General features: G+C 39.7%; 2 protein-coding genes across 2 annotated transcripts; both read left to right on the forward strand.

Moving 5' to 3' along the window:
• Positions 1–377: 377 nt before the first annotated feature.
• Positions 378–5,056, forward strand: ccdc124 (coiled-coil domain containing 124). Its single transcript, XM_006792005.3, has 5 exons — positions 378–477; positions 984–1,161; positions 2,883–3,078; positions 3,189–3,294; positions 4,489–5,056. The coding sequence occupies exons 2-5, from the start codon at positions 1,003–1,005 to the stop codon at positions 4,691–4,693; spliced, it is 666 nt and encodes a 221-aa protein (XP_006792068.2). The 5' UTR covers positions 378–477; positions 984–1,002; the 3' UTR covers positions 4,694–5,056.
• A 3,968-nt stretch (positions 5,057–9,024) lies between these two features.
• kcnn1b (potassium intermediate/small conductance calcium-activated channel, subfamily N, member 1b) lies at positions 9,025–17,321 on the forward strand. Its single transcript, XM_087852332.1, has 10 exons — positions 9,025–9,104; positions 11,418–12,512; positions 12,684–13,097; positions 13,274–13,369; positions 14,075–14,493; positions 14,639–14,801; positions 15,005–15,115; positions 16,415–16,542; positions 16,693–16,762; positions 17,037–17,321. Exons 2-10 carry the CDS (start codon positions 11,433–11,435, stop codon positions 17,319–17,321), a joined length of 2,766 nt encoding a protein of 921 aa, XP_087708458.1. The 5' UTR covers positions 9,025–9,104; positions 11,418–11,432.
• The last annotated feature ends 487 nt before the right edge of the window (positions 17,322–17,808 follow it).

Raw genomic sequence — 17,808 nt, forward strand, 5'->3', positions numbered from 1 at the left:
TTGAGATAATAACAAGAATTTTTAAGTTACAAACTGTAGTTATTTATTTATTGTGGTGGAAACAAGCTTCCCTATATTCCCGCCACTGGAAAAAACAAATGAATGTATAAAATAAAATAATTTTTAAAAATCTAGTAATTGGGTTATTTCTCAAAATTAGTATCTTGAAATTTCAATTTATATAATTTAAAAAAAAAAAAAAAAAATAATAATAATAATAATAATAATAATAATAATAATAATAATCTCCATACTCATGACCATACTGAAATGTGTGTTTAATAATTTTGAAGTTTAACAAAGAATTAACAAAAACACATGTTTACTATTTTCTACAGTCCTAGCTGTTTACAGTATAATTGTGCTGCGTGGCGTCATCAGTGAGCGCGCTGGTTTTCGGAGAGGAGGTGGCGGATGCCGCTTCGAAATAACAGTAAACTGTCTCCTACCTACGACCTGGTTCTTCTTTCATTACTGGTATGAAACCACGTTTATTATTAACTTAACGTATGTCATTGGGAATGTCATATCAGCTAAAATTTGGCTAAGTAACAGAGGAAACGGGAACGTAGTTGATAGCCAAACAAGTCTGGCGCATCCTCAAGCCAACTGCAGCTAGCTAATGCTAACTAGCTGTACTGACAAGCAAACTGCAACCATTTGAATGATTGTGGAGATTAAAGTATGCATTGCCGTTTTCAGCCCAAAGTATAGCTAATTAAGTTAACTATTTACACGAACTGTGTGTTATGTAACCTACGATCCAGCTGAAGATAAATGTTAAGGTCCTGAAAGAGCTCCTGCGCATTGCCTGTCATGTAAACGTTCTATAAATGAACAATATATCCGTTGATAAATGCCTCAACGAGAATGTGTTTTTATTGTGTTGCATTCAAAATAAAAAGTCTGGCTCAATATTGTGCGTCAGTATTGAAACGTTTCTTAGTCTTATCTTGGCCCTCTTGTCTTGGCTTGTCCCTCAGTTGAAAAACAGCTGTTGGGATGCCAAAGAAATTCCAGGGTGAGAACTCCAAGGCGGCCACGGCCAGAGCCCGAAAAGCTGAGGCTAAGGCGGTGGCAGACGCCCGCAAGAAGCAGCAAGAAGAAGATGCTCTCTGGCAGGAAACTGACAAACATGTACTCAAAAAAGAGCAAAGGAAGGTAAGCTCTCTCTTTAGCCAGGTGTGATGTACAATTTCATCTTCAATCTCATTATAAGTAAGTTGAACCATAGCAAAAGCTGGCTAAATAAATATAAAATACTATCTTTAGTGCTGACAATGTAAAGGAACAATAATAATTATATATATATATATATATATATATATATATATATATATATATATATATATATATTGAAAGAGAGCAGCTGAAAGAAGAAGAAATGCTTAGCACTGACAACCTAACCAATCCCAACCAGTATTTGTTTAACTGTCCCATAGCACCTTGACTAGATGCTTTTGGCAGCCATCCATTACCTTCTGGCATAATTCTGGCTGGATATTTGATTACTCTTCTTGGAAAAGTGGTAGAATAAGACTCTACCAAGACTTCATTTAAATCGGATGGGTTCCTGGCAACCACCCTACCTACTTCTAAGCATACTTTGCAAATTTTCAGTAAATTTGTAGTTCACATATTTACTGAAAATGTGTTTAATGATAGCCTGCGTTACCAATTCCAAAACTAGCATTGATGCATGTTTAAGATCATTGTGCTTTTGGAAAACTCAACTGTTTCCAAGTTTGAACCATCTAGTTGATGATTTGACATGAAGTTAAAGAATTTGAAGGTAGTCCTCCTTTTTAGTCATTGTGCAGTGTACCAGTACCACTAGCAACAAAATAGCACCAGAGCATTATGCTACCACCACCATTCTTGATAGTTGTTACAATGTTCTTAGGTTTGAAAGCCTCACCTTTACTCGTCCAAACACACTTCTTGTCACTGTGGCCAAATAATTCCATCTTTGTCTCAGCTGACTTTTCTCCAGAGGGCTTTGGCTTGTCCTTGTGGGCAGCTTCAGTCAAATTTGAGGGTGATGATTTTGTAACCTGGGCTTCTTTCTTTGTTGATACCTTCTCAGTCCATGGTGATATAAAACTTGCTTCACTGTGGACAGTGACACTGTGGCGTTTACAGCCTTAGTTTCTGAGTTGTTCCTGAACATCCTAAACCAATTTACTGTCATCCCAGGGTGACACTTTGGGTGTTCTTCCAGACTTTGCTAAAGAAGTGACAAATCCGAATAACTTGTACACAACTTGTACAGCTGTTTAAACCGGTGATCCTGGAATCTGTAGTTGTTTGGAAATGTCTCCAAGTGAACTTTCCAACTTGTGTCAATATACAGCTTTCCTTCTTAGATCTTCACGGAGTTCTTTGGCTTTTCCATTTGTTCTGAGTATTGGTCAATCCAGTTAGTACTGTCAAACAAATCCTTTTTATGCTGGTAAAAAGAAACTAGCAGTTGTAGTCAAAGATTATCTAGTTAATAGGCCTTGATTGGGTGTATATAAAACAGTTAGTGCATCTGCATGTGTTCAGGCAGTGGTACTTTATTTACTATGTGAAAAAAGCTGTGTGTTATGTTTGCTTTAGTAAAGATTATCAGGCATTACTCTGCACTGCTTCACATCATGTCATGCATAGACATGTACTGACTAGATTGGAGAGACATGTGTCCGGGGATTTATTAAGTCATTTCTTTTTCAGACTCATTGTGCTCTGTACAGACAGTACATGTATGGTTTTATTTTTCATGACTGAAGAAGTGATGTAATCTCATGCACCTTAATACATGTAGTGGCCAAAATAACCAAATCTTTAAGCACAGAAGAGCAGTGAGTCTTTTCTCTCAGATACTTTTTCTGATGTTGCAGGATGACAAGGAGAAAAAGAGGCTGGAACTCCTTGAGAGGAAAAAGGAAAATCAGCGACTTCTTGATGAGGAAAATGCTAGACTGAAAGGCAGGTCCCAGCAGGGCGCTGGATCTGGTGGGAAAGTGACTCGTGCACAGATCGAGGAGACGCTTCGCAATGAGCAGCAGCAAGAGCAGGACCAGCTCAAACCGAAAGGTTGAGCACATTTTGAAGACAAGCATGTGCTTGTAGAGTAATAAAATCGTCATAAAATTCACAGATGATCTAGATTTGTGATTGTGCCATGTTTAAATTTCTTCCCACAGAGAAAAGCCACCTGGAAACTCCATTGGAGGAGAATGTGAACAGAGTTATCCCTGAAGAAGGAACCGTGGAAGCCAGAACAATAGAAGATGCCATCACTGTTCTCAGGTATTAATTATGTCCAGAGGTGGGAAAAGTACAGATATTCTGTAATTAAGTAGAAGTACAGATACTAGTATTAAAAAATACTCCAGTAAAAGTTGAAGTACCGGTTAAACTTCTTTACTCAAGTAAAAGTAAAAAAGTACAGGCTTTAAAATGTACTCAAAGTAAAAAAGGTAAAAGTAGCTCCTTAAAGAACGTTTCTACCATCTACTTTTATACAAAGCTAACTGAACCTTGTTCTGCATTAATGTGACAATAAAATAATATTAGTATGTAGGAAAACAAACTTAATTTTAGTCTAAATTTTAGTCCTAATAAAGGTATTCTGCTCAAATCAGTTAAGTAGAACATCAGGAGAGAAAAAGAGGGAAAATTTTAGAGGGTGACTTTGCTTCAAACAGGAAGTGCAGGGAGAACCCTGGAATTGGTTATAGAAAAATCATTTCTACACACCTGATGTTTCATGAGTTGTCCTGACTGATTCTCATCCTCTACACTGACAGTATTCTGTTTATGCTGTCGTTATATTAGACACAACTTACGGACACCTGCAGTCACTCTGGTGTTGTGGCAAAAAAGAAATAAAAACACAACCCACTTTAACCCCGGACTACTGAACACAGTTTTGCCTCTTTCGTCTCTTTTTATGTGACATCCTTTGGTGATTAATAAACGAACTAGTGCTGTCAGCGTTAATCTGGTTGAAATGACGTTAACGCCATAACCGCATTAACGCAGCAATCTCTGTTAGCGCGTGGGGCTGCACGGCGTCAGCGCAGTTAGCTCGTTAACACATTAGGGCCACACGCATGGGGCAATCTGCGCTAACTTGCTAACGGAGATTTGCTGCATTAATGCGGTTATGGTGTTAGCGTCATTTTAACCAGATTAACGCTGACAGCACTAAAACAAACACGACTACCTTTCATGTGTTTAGGTTCAAATCGGTTTGATTTTTCGAGGCTTGCAGTGATGTGTAATAATAACTCGCCTCAAATGCTTTAAAGCAAAAGTAATGAGCCTGTTTTAAAAATGTAAGGAGTAGAAAGTACAGGTACCTGAAAATTCAACTTAAGTACAGTAACAACGTATATGTACTTCGTTACTTCCGACCTCTGATTATGCGTGAGGCTTCCTGTTGTACTTGTGCAAACGTTAACAATACACAATCACTAAGTGTGTCTTCCTGTGTTTCAGCGTGGGGCCCGAGGACCTGGACCGTCACCCGGAGCGCAGGATGAAAGCGGCATTTGCCGCTTACGAGCAAGAAAACATGCCTCGTCTAAAACAGGAGAATCCCAACATGAGATTGTCACAACTGAAACAGCAATTGAAGAAAGAATGGGCAAAAGCACCAGAAAACCCCCTCAACCAGCGCTTTTCCACCTACAACACAAAGTGAAATCATGTTCACTAATGAAAACTGTCTGCCTATACACACTGGGGACTTCCATTGAAAAATTAAATAATTTCTTTGGGGAAAAAAAATTAGTTCTGCTGACGAGAGCTTCACCATTATCAGTCTCTCCAGTGCCACAGGACCTGACTTATTTTTTCATTCACTAATGAGGAGAGACTCATCATCACCCATCAAATAAAAACTGATCCTCATGTTTGTGCACACAGCCTCTAATGAGGCATCTCAGCATCTAATAAATGTAACTGCTTTTCTCTCTCTCTCTTTTTTTCCCCCCTAGCACTCTGGCAAGGTGGGAAGCCAGATGTTTTGAGAATAACTTATTAAAGTTCACTGCTCAATCATCAATATCTGTCATTCTTTGTAAATGCAGTTCATACTGTTAGGAGGCACATACGTTGTTTCATATGCTGAAGTTGAATGCTTTTTGGCAAGTGCTGTTGTGCAATGCATATAACCGTCAGAGAGCTGATATTTGACCTCACTGAGATGTCGAGTTCTAGTTTTGTACTCGCCAATGAGGAGTACATTTTTTGGGAATTAGATTTTTTTTCTTTCTTTGCTTTGGAAAGTGACTCACCAGATTCTTCAGAATCTAGTGTATCAAAGTTTCCACGTATGTGGGTATGACGAGGTCTCACTGCTGTAAATTTTATAATCGGTTGGAATGTCCGTGTTCCCTCCAGCATTTTGTGACCACATGAGCTTGTTTGGCCATGAATCCTTCAGGTGGGCTTTAAGTAGGACTTGGAGGGTGGAGTATCAAAAAATGTCTTATCTGTGCTGTCCGCAGCTGTCACCAAGTGGGTATAATCTCAGCCTTAGTATTGAGGTGTCTACAGATTAAGAGACCCCTGAATACAAGATAAGATAATACAGTGAAAAGTACTTTATCCCAAAGATGGGAAATTCCGGCGTTAGAGCAGCTGAACTATCAAAGGTGCACAGACAGGAAGTGAGATTTCTACCACAATATCCCCACTGTGGTTCAGATGTGTAAGAACACGGCCTGACTTTGCATTTGCTAAAAACCTACAGGATGGTGAAGTGGTTACAGAGATCAACTGTAATAACGCCCGCTTACTCCACATGCTATCTTTTTTTGGCTCTGTGATACACGACCAGAATGAGGAGTGGCTATTGCACCATCACATACAGCACCAATCTAATGGCAAAATGTTGAAACATTGTTATGTTGACACAAGGATGGTGTCTTCACTGGCTATTCCGCTTTACCGCATGTAATGTTTAACTGATTGTTGCTTTTATTTTCAGACGTCCATCGCATTGCTTCGATTGTGACTGCTGAGAGTCAGACTGCTGTTGGTTGTGTTTTTGTTTTTTTTTTAATCTAGGTTGGAGCAGTGTCAGACAAAAAATATGGGAGAGACATTAGAGGAGTGACATGCATTAAAGTTTCAACCAGCTGGGAATCAAATGGGAGTAAGTGTTCAATGTGTACCCATTTGGTATGTAGCCTAAACACTCACTTGGAGTAGCTCCTTATGCCCCTCCAGGTGAGCTAATAGAAGGAAAAGAACATTAGTCAGTTGTCTACCAGGCTGAAAGTTGCTCAAAAAAATTATTGGTACTTTTAATATTGTTTAATAAGACTGAGATATAGAATTTAGTCATTTTTCTAAACCTCCTCAGACTTTGGTCAACAGCGGGTACATCCCTTATCTATTCTGCCAGACCTGTTGGCTGGAAGCCAGCAATGACTTATTCTTTCTTTTACAGAAGAGAGAGTCCGTTGTGACCCCTGAAAGCAGAAGCCTCAAGTTATCATCAAACATGTAGAGCTGTGTTGGTGCGAATATTGTGGCCTCATGCTCATGTGTGTATGTAACTGATGCAGTTTTGCTTTTAGTCATCATTTACAAACCTTTTCAAATTAGTCGTTTAAAATGCAGAACAGAAATGCTGGGGCCTCTGGTAGTGCCAATACAGCTTCAATTTATTATTAATTAATTCCCAGAGGAGTTTCTCCTGTCCAAGTTTTCTCCACTTTAGGCCTTTAATCTCGTGAAAAAGTATTTATCTCCTTCATAATTTCTCAGGGTTTTGCATATTTGTCACATTTGTCACATTTCTTCTTAACCGGAGAAAATACAAAATTTCTGTCAGACCTGTTAAATTAAGAACTAACTTAAATAGAACCTGTCTGACAAAGTGAAGCAGGCTAAAAAAGGTCAAAAATCAACACATCATGCCATGAGATCTAATGCAGGGGTGGGGAAACTCTCAAGGGCCGGTGTCCTGCAGGTTTTAGATGTGTCCTTGATCCAACACAGCTGATTTCAATGGCTAAATTACCTCCTCAACATGTCTCGAAGTTCTCCAGAGGCCTGGTAATGAACTAATCATTTGATTCAGGTGTGGTGACCCAGGGTGATATCTAAAACCTGCAGGACACCGGCCCTTGAGGCCTGGAGTTCACCACCTCTGATCTAAGGAAACCCCTGAGAAACAAAGTCACTGTCATCTATCAGTCTGGAAAGAATTGCAAAGACTTAGTTAAGGTCGGAGTTCATGATTCAACAATAAGAAACAGACTGGGAAAACATGACATCCATGGGAGAGTTCAAGGAGAAAACCACTGCTGACCAAAAATAACACAAAGTTTCATCTCACATTTGCCAGAAAACATCTGGATCATCCCCAAGACTTTTGGGAAAATGTTGTGTGGTCTAACGAGACAAAAGTTGAACTTTTTGGAAGGTTAGAGTCCCGCTACATCTGACATAAAGCTAACACAGCATTTTCTAAAAAGAACATAAAACCACCATGGTGGTGGTGACTTAAATCAGACGGAAGTGCTTTGGCAAGACCTTAAAAGACCATGGAGGATTTTCATGGTTGAAAATCGTCCAAAGTGCCTGAATTTAAACAATTCTGCAAAGATGAGTGGGCCAAAATTCCTCCACAGTGATGTGAATGGTTCATTGCCAATCACTTGATTGGAGTTCTTGCTGCTGAAGATGGCACAACCAGTTATTAAGTTTAGGGAAAGTTACCTTAGGTAGGTTTGGATAACCTTTTTACCCTTAAATGAAATCATCATTTAAAGACTGCACTTTGAATGTACTCAGGTTATCTTTGTCTAATATTAAAATCTTAAGTTTGACAAATATGGAAAAAAATAAGAACTCGGGAAGGGAGAAAAGACTTGCAACTGTGTCCATGTATCAGTTGTTGCTTTCAGATGACTGTGGCGGCCATTTATTTGGCCTGTGACAGCAAGCAGCGCTCCTGCGGTCACAAAGGTTTTCTCCAGCACAGCAACATTCACGCTGAGCTGCTGAGGCAGCAGGCCAGAGTTCGTCTGATGCCAGGTGGATGGACAGTAAGCGCAGATAAAACAGAGCTGAAGCTACCTAAATAGAAGTATTATATAAACTATAATGCGTATTTACATTGGGGGAATGGGATTTTCGCACATAGATCTCCCACAGACTGTAATAAATAAATTTTTTGGGCAATGTTGTGTGTGCTTATAAATGGCAAATTCTTCACATTGAGAATTATCAAAACTTTGCAGGTTTTTATTTCTAAATACAAACATAATAGGCTACATACAAATACAATATCAATGTCTATAAGCAACACCGGAGAGGAACAAGGTCAGAAAGCAACACCACTCCTGCCAAGTAAATTTGGACGTTACACATCTCCACATGTATATAAATATACTTTTATTATAAAATTGCTCGCTCAGTTTCATTTCTTAGATCTTCTCGTGCCCCATTGATGAGATGTCACCCTCGCTAGCTCGATTGATTCAGAACCAGATTTAAAAATGGGCACTTTTGTTCTGCAGGCTCTTCTGGTGGACGAGATAAGAGAACGTGCGAAGGCCTTTGAACCAAAGAGCTTCAATGACAACTTCAACTGACCTTTTATATTCCGCTCTGCATTGAAAGCTACAATTTCCTTTTTGTTTTCCCCTGTCAACCCAGCAGCCCACTCCCATTTAATGTCTTTGAGCTATATGTGTGATGTTCCGCCTTAACACGCCGGTCTGATGTTCCAGATTTTTTTCCTCTAACCTGTTGCTGCACCCTCCCACTCTGTGTCCATTTGCTTGGCAACCCTTTACCAGGCCAGCTGCTGCTGCCCTTTCCTTTCTTCGTGTTGAATTCTAATCATTACTTTCAAAGGAAAGCGTCTCTAAAGCTCCTTTATCGAGTGTTTGTACCAGGAGGAGGGAAGCCGTGTCCAACACCCACTCTGACTGCTCCTTTTCTTCTTAACACTTGTGTTCTGCAAATCAGGAGCACTTTCCATCTGTAACCTGCTTCTTCAAGTCTAGAAAAAAGTAACGTATAGAAGAAGACGGTAAGGAGCACTTGTGCTCTCCTGGAAATGACTGGCTGAAGTCATAAAGGAGGTAAAGGTAGGCTGTTGCAGATGCCTTTTGTTTATAAGTGACTATTTATTATATATTCAGAGGTTTATTTAAGGTTCTACCATTTGATTGAGTCTGTTGATGGATAGTTGGCTGGATGGATATGCTTATTTTTGTATTGTGAATTTAGATTTTATTCAATTAATCAACAAAATCATATCCTTAAAAATTTGAAATGGTCTAACTTTTTCTACAACTAAAATTCAACCCTGTAAAAGGAGGAAAAAAGAGAAAACCAAACCTTTAAAGATACTAATGTAACTCCAAATCTATATCTGTAGTTATATAGCTATAGTGTAATGCAGTGTGTGAGTCTGCTCAGTATTATTATCTGAGGCTTTCTGATGTTGATGCGCAGTAAATAAACATGAGCGGGGGTTCACATCTGCTTGTGACAGAATCTTAGAAAAAACACAAACCTGTGACTGAACATGTTTTTTTTAAATCTAGTGTCAGATTGCCTTGAATAATTACTTTAAAAAGCAATAAGTTTTTAAAAAAAATCTATTAGACTGAATTTGAAGATTTATTTTTGATGAACTTTTTTTCCTTTCATGCTGAACAAATGGCCTCATTAAAGCTAAAGATTCCTAAATGACAGAAGAGTTGTGAAACATCTTATTTCTAGAGTCAGTCGGTATTGATTTCTTTGTTTGTGGAAAGTTCATCTACTTAAGTAGCCTATGGTACTTCAGGATTGATTATTTACACCTTACTCTAGTATTACTATGCTGTAATTTTTCACAACCACTCAGTCGTATACAATGTGAAACTTGCCACATTAATTTGACAGCTTTAGTTAGTTCTCCGTGGTTGTATATTTTGTAGTGCAGAACCACCTTCAGCTGAAATAATTTGAAGTAATCATTTATGAGTCTCTCACATCGCTGTGGAGAAATTGTAAACCCATAATTCTTTACATTGTTGAGTCACTTCATTGAGGTTTCCCTTCATTTGTTTTCACGGTCTTCTCTTAAGATCCCTTGACAGCATTTCAGTTGGGCTGAGGTCTGGATATTGACCGATGCACTGCAAAATCTTGATTCTTTTATTTTTTGTAGATTTGCTGCTGTGCTTGTGATCACCGTCCTCTGAACGATGCTGCTTCTGTGAGACAGAATTTGTCACATTTGTCACCCCTCCACCAGCATGTTTGACAGTTGGTGTGAGGTGTTTGTGTTGATATGCTGTATTTGTTTGTCTCCAATTGTGGTGCTGTAAATTATGGCTAAACATGTCTACTTCGGTCTCGTCTGTCCAAAAGACATTTCTCCAGAAGTCTGAAACTTTCAAAAAAGCTACGCTTCTTCAGTTTTTTCTAATTGTGCACTCTAACGCAGGGAAACTGTCAAACTCCTTTTACACTGAGGCCCACATACAGCCCACTTTGATCTTAAGTGGGCCGGATGAGAGAAACTTTCACTTTCTGTTGGTGTAAAGACGTTTAACTACACATCTGATCCCTGACATGTTTAATATAAGATAAAGAAGTGCATTTTCAACAGTACATCTCAGTTTTCCTACATGATAAAATTGTAAAATTACAAAAATATTTTCAGTACATCCCTAACCAGACTGTCCTGTATTTATAAAACGTACATTTTTGATTTTCCAAAGCCATCCAGTGGACAAGATTGAAGTCATTGTAAGGCTGATTCTAGCCCCCAAGCATGATGTAACATTTAACATGCTAACCGAGGCCTGTAGAGTCTGAGATGTTAGCACTTGGGGTTTTGTGCAGTTCCTCTGAGCATTACGCAGTCTGACCTTTGGCACAAGACTGTAGATTATAATGTTCTGTCAACACACAACTGAATACTTCAGACCAACAACCTGCCAAAACATCTGCTTTTATAGAGGTGCTCACACTTACTGATGAGTTAATTAACTGGATTTGATTAAAAGCATCTTTCTGTGACTTACTTTCCAATTGCTATGCAAGCAGTAAGGGGGTAATTAGTTAACATGACTGTATAAGTAAGTCTGACCACTTGCAACATTCAAATCATGTTCACATTGAAATATCCCTGTTCATCAGTCCATCCACCCATACATCCATCATATCTGTCTTCCTGCATAATCAATAATAATAATGTATCAATGTATCAATCAATAATAAATAATAATGAATGTATGTATGAACTCCTTCTGCAGTTGAGTCTTTTCACCACTTCTTGAACTTTGTGGGGGAAAATAAATAAAGCAAAGTGATCAGTGTAAATGTTTTCAGTTATATTTCAGGATCTTTGTTTCATTTCTTGGTGACATTTCAAAAATGATCAGTGTATGTTGTCATTTCAGCCCTGCATTGATGCCATGAGGCTGATTCTGGTTAAACCCACCAATGCAACGCGGCGCCTTGACTCAACAGGTGAAGTCTTCCACGAAGGTGACCATGAGCATTGTACCTCAGGATGCCCATCCCCTCCCATAAAGACCCCTGAGGGGAAGCATGATCCATACAGAGGAACCTCGGTTGAGACACCTTTGACCCCACAGGAGAAAAGTCAGTGCTGTGTCTCATCTTCACCCCATGAAACATGCAATGGACTCGGCCCTCCGAGAGGTTCAGCCCAGATGTCGCCTCTCAAAACTCGAAACCTAACCTTATCGCAGCTAAGCGATGAGGACTGGCTGCTCCTTTGTGGCCACGTTGGCAACGCAGGAGATGATTCGCCCTCAGCAGAAAGAGCAGGCACCAGTGTTGGACATCCGAACCACAATTACAGATGTGGATGTCCCGGTCCTGATGCCTCTAGTTTTCAGCCACAGTCAAAACAGGACATGGTCCAAGACTGCCTTCCCAGGGTAACAGCTAAGAGAAGCCTTTTATGTTCACCACATGTTCAGCCTTTCTCTCCCAGCAGCCACATTTCAGCTACTTGCCAGGTTTTACCACAGCAAACAAACCAAAGTGAGCTTTTGAATCCTGCAACAAACCGTCTCAAAGATCATTTCATGCCTCAGTGCACTAACCAAGAAGGTCGAAAAGAACAGCCCTGCAATCATTATAAACTGAAAGACAGCAGCCAAGCAACAAATTTGTTCAACATTCCTCTAGACTCAGTCGAGTGTAAACAAAAACTCCAAAAGCAGCCTCATCCTGGTACTGGTGCAGATGTCAACTGGAGAGACCTTTTCGGTAAAGAGCCGCTGTTAGTTCAGCAACAGCGAAAGCAAGAGTTCCACTGCCTGATCGCAGGGGATCAAACATCTGGAGATCCGTCCACCATCTTCAAGTGCCACCACCTCCCTCACGACTCCCTGACAAACCAGATAAAAAGATCGTCTACACCAGTCGGCAACAAAAGTGTCACATCTTTCTCCATCAGTCAGTATAGTTCCCTAGAGATTCAAGATTTAATGGATGAGAAAACAAGACAGCGACAAAGTCAGGTGCATGTTTTGATTCGGCTGCTTTAAACGTTTAGTTTTCATACTTAAATTGGAACCATTTAGGTAACCTGTGTGTTTCCATACCATGCCAATTCTAACTGAACCATACACTGTAACATGCTTTCAGATATATTACATGCTTGTTGTTGACAGTCTTATTTTATTTTGCAGACAGTCTCTCAGGGGTCTAAAGTCTCCCTTCCTAAACACACTCCTCCGCCTCCCGAAGCCTTACAAAGCAGTGGCATACTTAACGGGAATGCAGTCCGACCCCTGAGCAGCCACGGCACTTTGAGATCTAGTTTTTCAGATCTTCCTTCAGACCAGCAGCCAATCCAGCTTCTTCACAGTGCCATCCTGGAGGACGCCTTTTCCAAAGTCATCCGAGAAGACTCCAGTAAGACCAACGGCGAGGAAGGTAGCACACCACCGAAGAAGACCAAAGACATCAGCTACAGGCTGGGTCAGAGGAGAGCTCTGTTTGGGAAGCGCAAACAACTGAGCGACTACGCCTTGGTCTGTGGGATGTTTGGCATTATTGTCATGGTCATCGAGACGGAGCTGTCAAGGGGATTTTACACCAAGGTACACTCAGAGCAGAAACACTAGTGTCTCCAAATAAGTGCGTTTCAACAAACAAATGAAAGCGGCGTCAACATAGTGCCATTAAAAGTTTGAGGGCCCACTAAACAGTTTTACTCACAGATGGTCTTCTTTTTATTAGTTTAATAGTTTTGTGTCATTGTCTCTACCATTTACAGGAATCCATGTATTCATATGTTCTAAAAGGCCTGATCAGCCTTTCTACTGCTATTCTGCTGGGACTCATTGTGATGTACCATGCAAGGGAAATCCAGGTATGAAGAAACAAACCATAATCAGATAATTCACGTGAAGTAAGGAAACTAGTCTTAAAAACCCCTAAATTGGAGCATTGGTTTAGCTCAGGGGTGTCAAACTCAAATACACAGTGGGCCAAAATTCAAAACTGGAACAAAGTTGCGGGCTAACGTTAATATTTATTGAAATATATTTATTCCTCCAGATATAAGAATGAATCTTTTCTTATGGTCTCAAACACGTTTTGCTGAAAAGCTGAATATGGAACAAGCAAAGCTTAATACTAAACAATATATATATTAGCTGTATAATACCAGTAGGCCAGCTCTAATAGTAATTTGGTATGGCTTCGCAGGCCAAATGTAATTAGGTTGCGGGCCAAATTTGGCCCGCGGGCCAGAGTTTGACACCTATGGTTTAGCTCAAGGGGTTGAGCAGACAATCCACATACCTGAAATCTGCCCTGAGGCCATTTACTATGTGTCTTTATCCAAGCTCTTCTCTCCACTATCCTATAATGATAAAAGTTAAAATATCCCCCAAAATATATTTAAAATTGTCTCTTTGAGAAACACCAGAAGATAAAATATTCATTTTCATCTCTTCAGAATTATCCAAATTAAGAAAGCAAAACAAAAAACTCTAATCCCAACAAAACGAGTTCATCACTCATTATGCTTTCATATTCACGGTCTAGAAATGTTGCTACTTTTCTTCAACAGCTCTTCATGGTGGACAACGGGGCAGACGATTGGAGGATAGCAATGACTTTTGAGCGACTTGTCTTCATCGTGTTGGAGCTCCTCATCTGTGCCATTCATCCAATCCCAGGGAAATACGTGTTCACCTGGACGACTCGACTGGCCTTCAGCTATGCAGCATCGGTGGCGTACGCCGACGTAGACATCATCCTCTCTGTGCCGATGTTCCTTCGCCTCTACCTGATTGGCCGGGTCATGCTGCTCCACAGCAAGCTGTTCACAGACGCTTCCTCTCGCAGCATCGGTGCGCTCAATAAGATCAACTTTGACACTCGTTTTGTCATGAAGACCCTAATGACCATCTGTCCTGGCACAGTGCTGCTAGTCTTCAGTGTGTCCTGTTGGATCATTGCTGCGTGGACAGTGCGTGTTTGTGAAAGGTATCTTAAAGGTTTTTGAAAACAATAAATGTGTTACTTAAAAATCATCAAGAAGATTTTCAGCGTTAAACAAATGCTGGATAAAAATGAAAGAAACTTAAATCAAGGGTAGTCTCTCCAGCTTTAACATAAACTGCTTTTACAGACAGGTGTCATGTTTAAATAGGTATCACGATGCACAGGAAGTAACCAGCACTTTCCTTGGAGCAATGTGGCTCATCTCCATTACCTTCCTGTCCATCGGCTATGGGGACATGGTCCCTCACACCTACTGTGGAAAAGGGGTTTGCCTGTTAACTGGAATTATGGTGAGCTTTATACACATGCACATGTAGAGAAGAGGCAGATATGCAAATCACTCACAGTGATTTTTTTCTGAATAACCCCAATTAAATATCTGTTTAAAAATCCTTTAAAATCCTGGCCTACGTGAATGATTGGTGTGGTTTTTATACTAGCTAACTACTAACTAATAACACAGTCATGATAACACTGCTCTTCTTCTCATCAGGGAGCAGGTTGTACAGCCTTAGTCGTGGCCGTTGTCGCAAGAAAATCAGAACTCACCAGAGCTGAGAAACATGTCCACAACTTTATGATGGATACCCAAATCTACAAAAAGGTGTGTTCTTACACATGCAGTGATTGGACTTTATTTTTAATATTAAGACTACATGATCAGTCTTAAAAGTAACAGCACTTTCTATTTTTTAACCATATACACTACTGCGCAAAAGTCTTGAGCCACTCTCAATTTCTTCCAATTTGATTTTTTTTTTAAAAGTTGCTCCAATGAGGTGATTCCCAACAATCCCAACAAGGCGATTACTGAAAATTTGTCATGTCTTAGCATGGTATGAAGTGTGAACTTAAGTTTTTGGGGTAACAAAAGAACAAGTGGTAGGCCTAAAAAACAAAACTAGCAGATGAAATGTATCTCAAAGCAATGTCCTTAAGAAATAGGGCAAAACTCTAGGAAAGAGCTCAGGTGATATTCATCTTGTCTTTCAGCTGATCATCTACTTTTCAGTGAAGCCTCATCAGAAATGATCTCATAGAGGGGGGGGGGGGGGTTAATTGCAGCTACCCGTAGAAGTCTTTCTTAAGGAAGAGAAATGAGGAGAAAAGACTGAAGTGTAACAAATTTAACAAAAAGTGGACTGAAAATCAGTGGAAACAGATTTTATGGAGTGATTAACCCAAATTTGAAATTTTTGATTTAAAGTGTCATCGATATATTCAGCAGAGGTGAGTAGAGAGCAGTGAGTGTCCACAGCCATCTGTTAAGCATGGTTGAGGCTCTGTCATGGCTTGTGGCTGCAATTCAGCCAGCAGTCTTGTTGAAACTGATTGAATTATGAAAGGCAGAAAAGTACCATCCGGTTTTGATACTATCTGGAAAGCATCTGATTCATTTTTCAGCATGACAATGATCCCAAACACAATACAAATGCACTAAAAAAGTGAACAATAGAAGTGGAACAATATCATACTTTGGCCTCCTCAGAGCCTGGACCTCAACATTATTGAAACAGTGTGGGATCATCTTGATAACAAAAAGCAGCCAACATCTAAAGGAGAGGTTTAAAAGTCTGTCAAGAGGCCTGGAGAAATATTTCTAAAAGAGTCTCAAAGAAGATGTGAGAAAGTTTGCCTAAAGCCAGTTTAATCTCTGTTGTAGAATTAGCATTGTCATACTAAATGTTGACTTTTCAGGTCATTAGAAATGTACAAACTCTGTTTATTCTTTATACACTGCATTTCCGTGCAGGTTTTCACAGAAAAACATAAACAAAATGAGGGATTGCTCAAGACTTTCCAATAGTACTCAGGCTCATTTTAGTTTCTGTTTGACTTGAGCTTCATTTATGTCTCTACATTTCTGTTTTGCCTTTCCATTGACATACTTTGTCTTCCACAGATTAAGAACACAGCAGCAAATGTGTTGAGAGAGACATGGCTCATTTACAAAAACACAAAGCTGGTGAAGAAGATTGACCATGCCAGAGTACGCCACCATCAGCGTAAATTCTTGCAAGCCATTCACCAGTAGGTATCATTATGCCACCATCAGGGGTTTCAGTAAATGCTGTTACAGTTTAATTTGTGGCTCTGGATTATGTGAATTAGGATTTACTGCACGTTGCATTTATATTATTGTAGCACAAGTGTGACTATGGTTTTGGTTTACAACTTTAGACTGCGACGAGTGAAAATGGAGCAAAGGAAATTAACTGACCAGGCCAATACAGTTGCTGATCTTGCAAAGGTTTGTGCACTATTTTTGTTATTTTCTAATAAAAATGTTTTTATTTGCCTCAGTTTTACTAATATATAATAGGAAATTTTACCCTCTGACTGATGCTGAGAGTAATTTGACACAAGGAATTGTAATTTTTATCCAGTATGAACCACATTTTGCCTCTTTTTCATTATCTTTTTTGCATTTTATGGCTTTTATAATAATCTAAACAGTGAGAAACCCTGACTTGCTTATCTCCTGATACTTGAAAGTGACCTCAGCATGTCGGTGATGATTTCAGACTCAGAACATGATGTACGATCTGGTATCAGAGCTGCAGCATCGAAGTGGTGAGCTGGACAGTAGGATTGTGGCTCTGGAAGAGAAACTGGACTCCATCCTTCAATGTGTGCAGTCGCTGCCCGTTGTGCTTTCTCAAGCAATAGCAAAGTTACAAAAGGATTTCCTGGATGACTTGGCTTGCCGTGTACACTTCCTATCATCCTCCCTGAGCTCTGAGTGCTGCTCAGTGCCGGCCAAGCAGCTTTGTCCAGGATCCACTGCGCCGGAGACACCATACAACTGAATGGCTGTTCCTCAGTGCTTTTCCTCTTAGTGTGCAACCATTTACAATACTGGGATGGACTTTCTCAACATGAACTCTGCTACGTGTTTATGGAGTCATACACATTCACTCCTGGGAGTTGCAGCTGCACCACCAGTGTAAGGGGAAGACCCTTTGTAAGGGGACTTTAGAGGAAAAGGAAAAACATTATTCCTTCATTTCCTCTCCCAAGAGTGGGGACTGTGCAGAAGACAGAGAGATGTTCATGAACGATTAAGATTTTTTAAAAAAAATGCTCATTTTGTTTATTAAAATTAAATTCTAAGACACTCAAATAATCTGAAAGAAAAAAAGCCCTGCATTTAATGGGACACTGTGGTAGTCTCTCTGTGCTTCTCATACGTGATATAGTAAACAGCTTCTGAAGATTTTTAAGTGATTATTTGCTCAGCATGGGTTTATTTAATGAACTAAACATTTGTAAAATGGAAATTATTACAATGAAAAA

This window comes from Neolamprologus brichardi, chromosome 15 (assembly GCF_056152115.1).
Source record: "Neolamprologus brichardi isolate AB-2024 chromosome 15, ASM5615211v1, whole genome shotgun sequence".
In the NCBI taxonomy this organism is placed as follows: Eukaryota; Metazoa; Chordata; class Actinopteri; order Cichliformes; family Cichlidae; genus Neolamprologus; species Neolamprologus brichardi.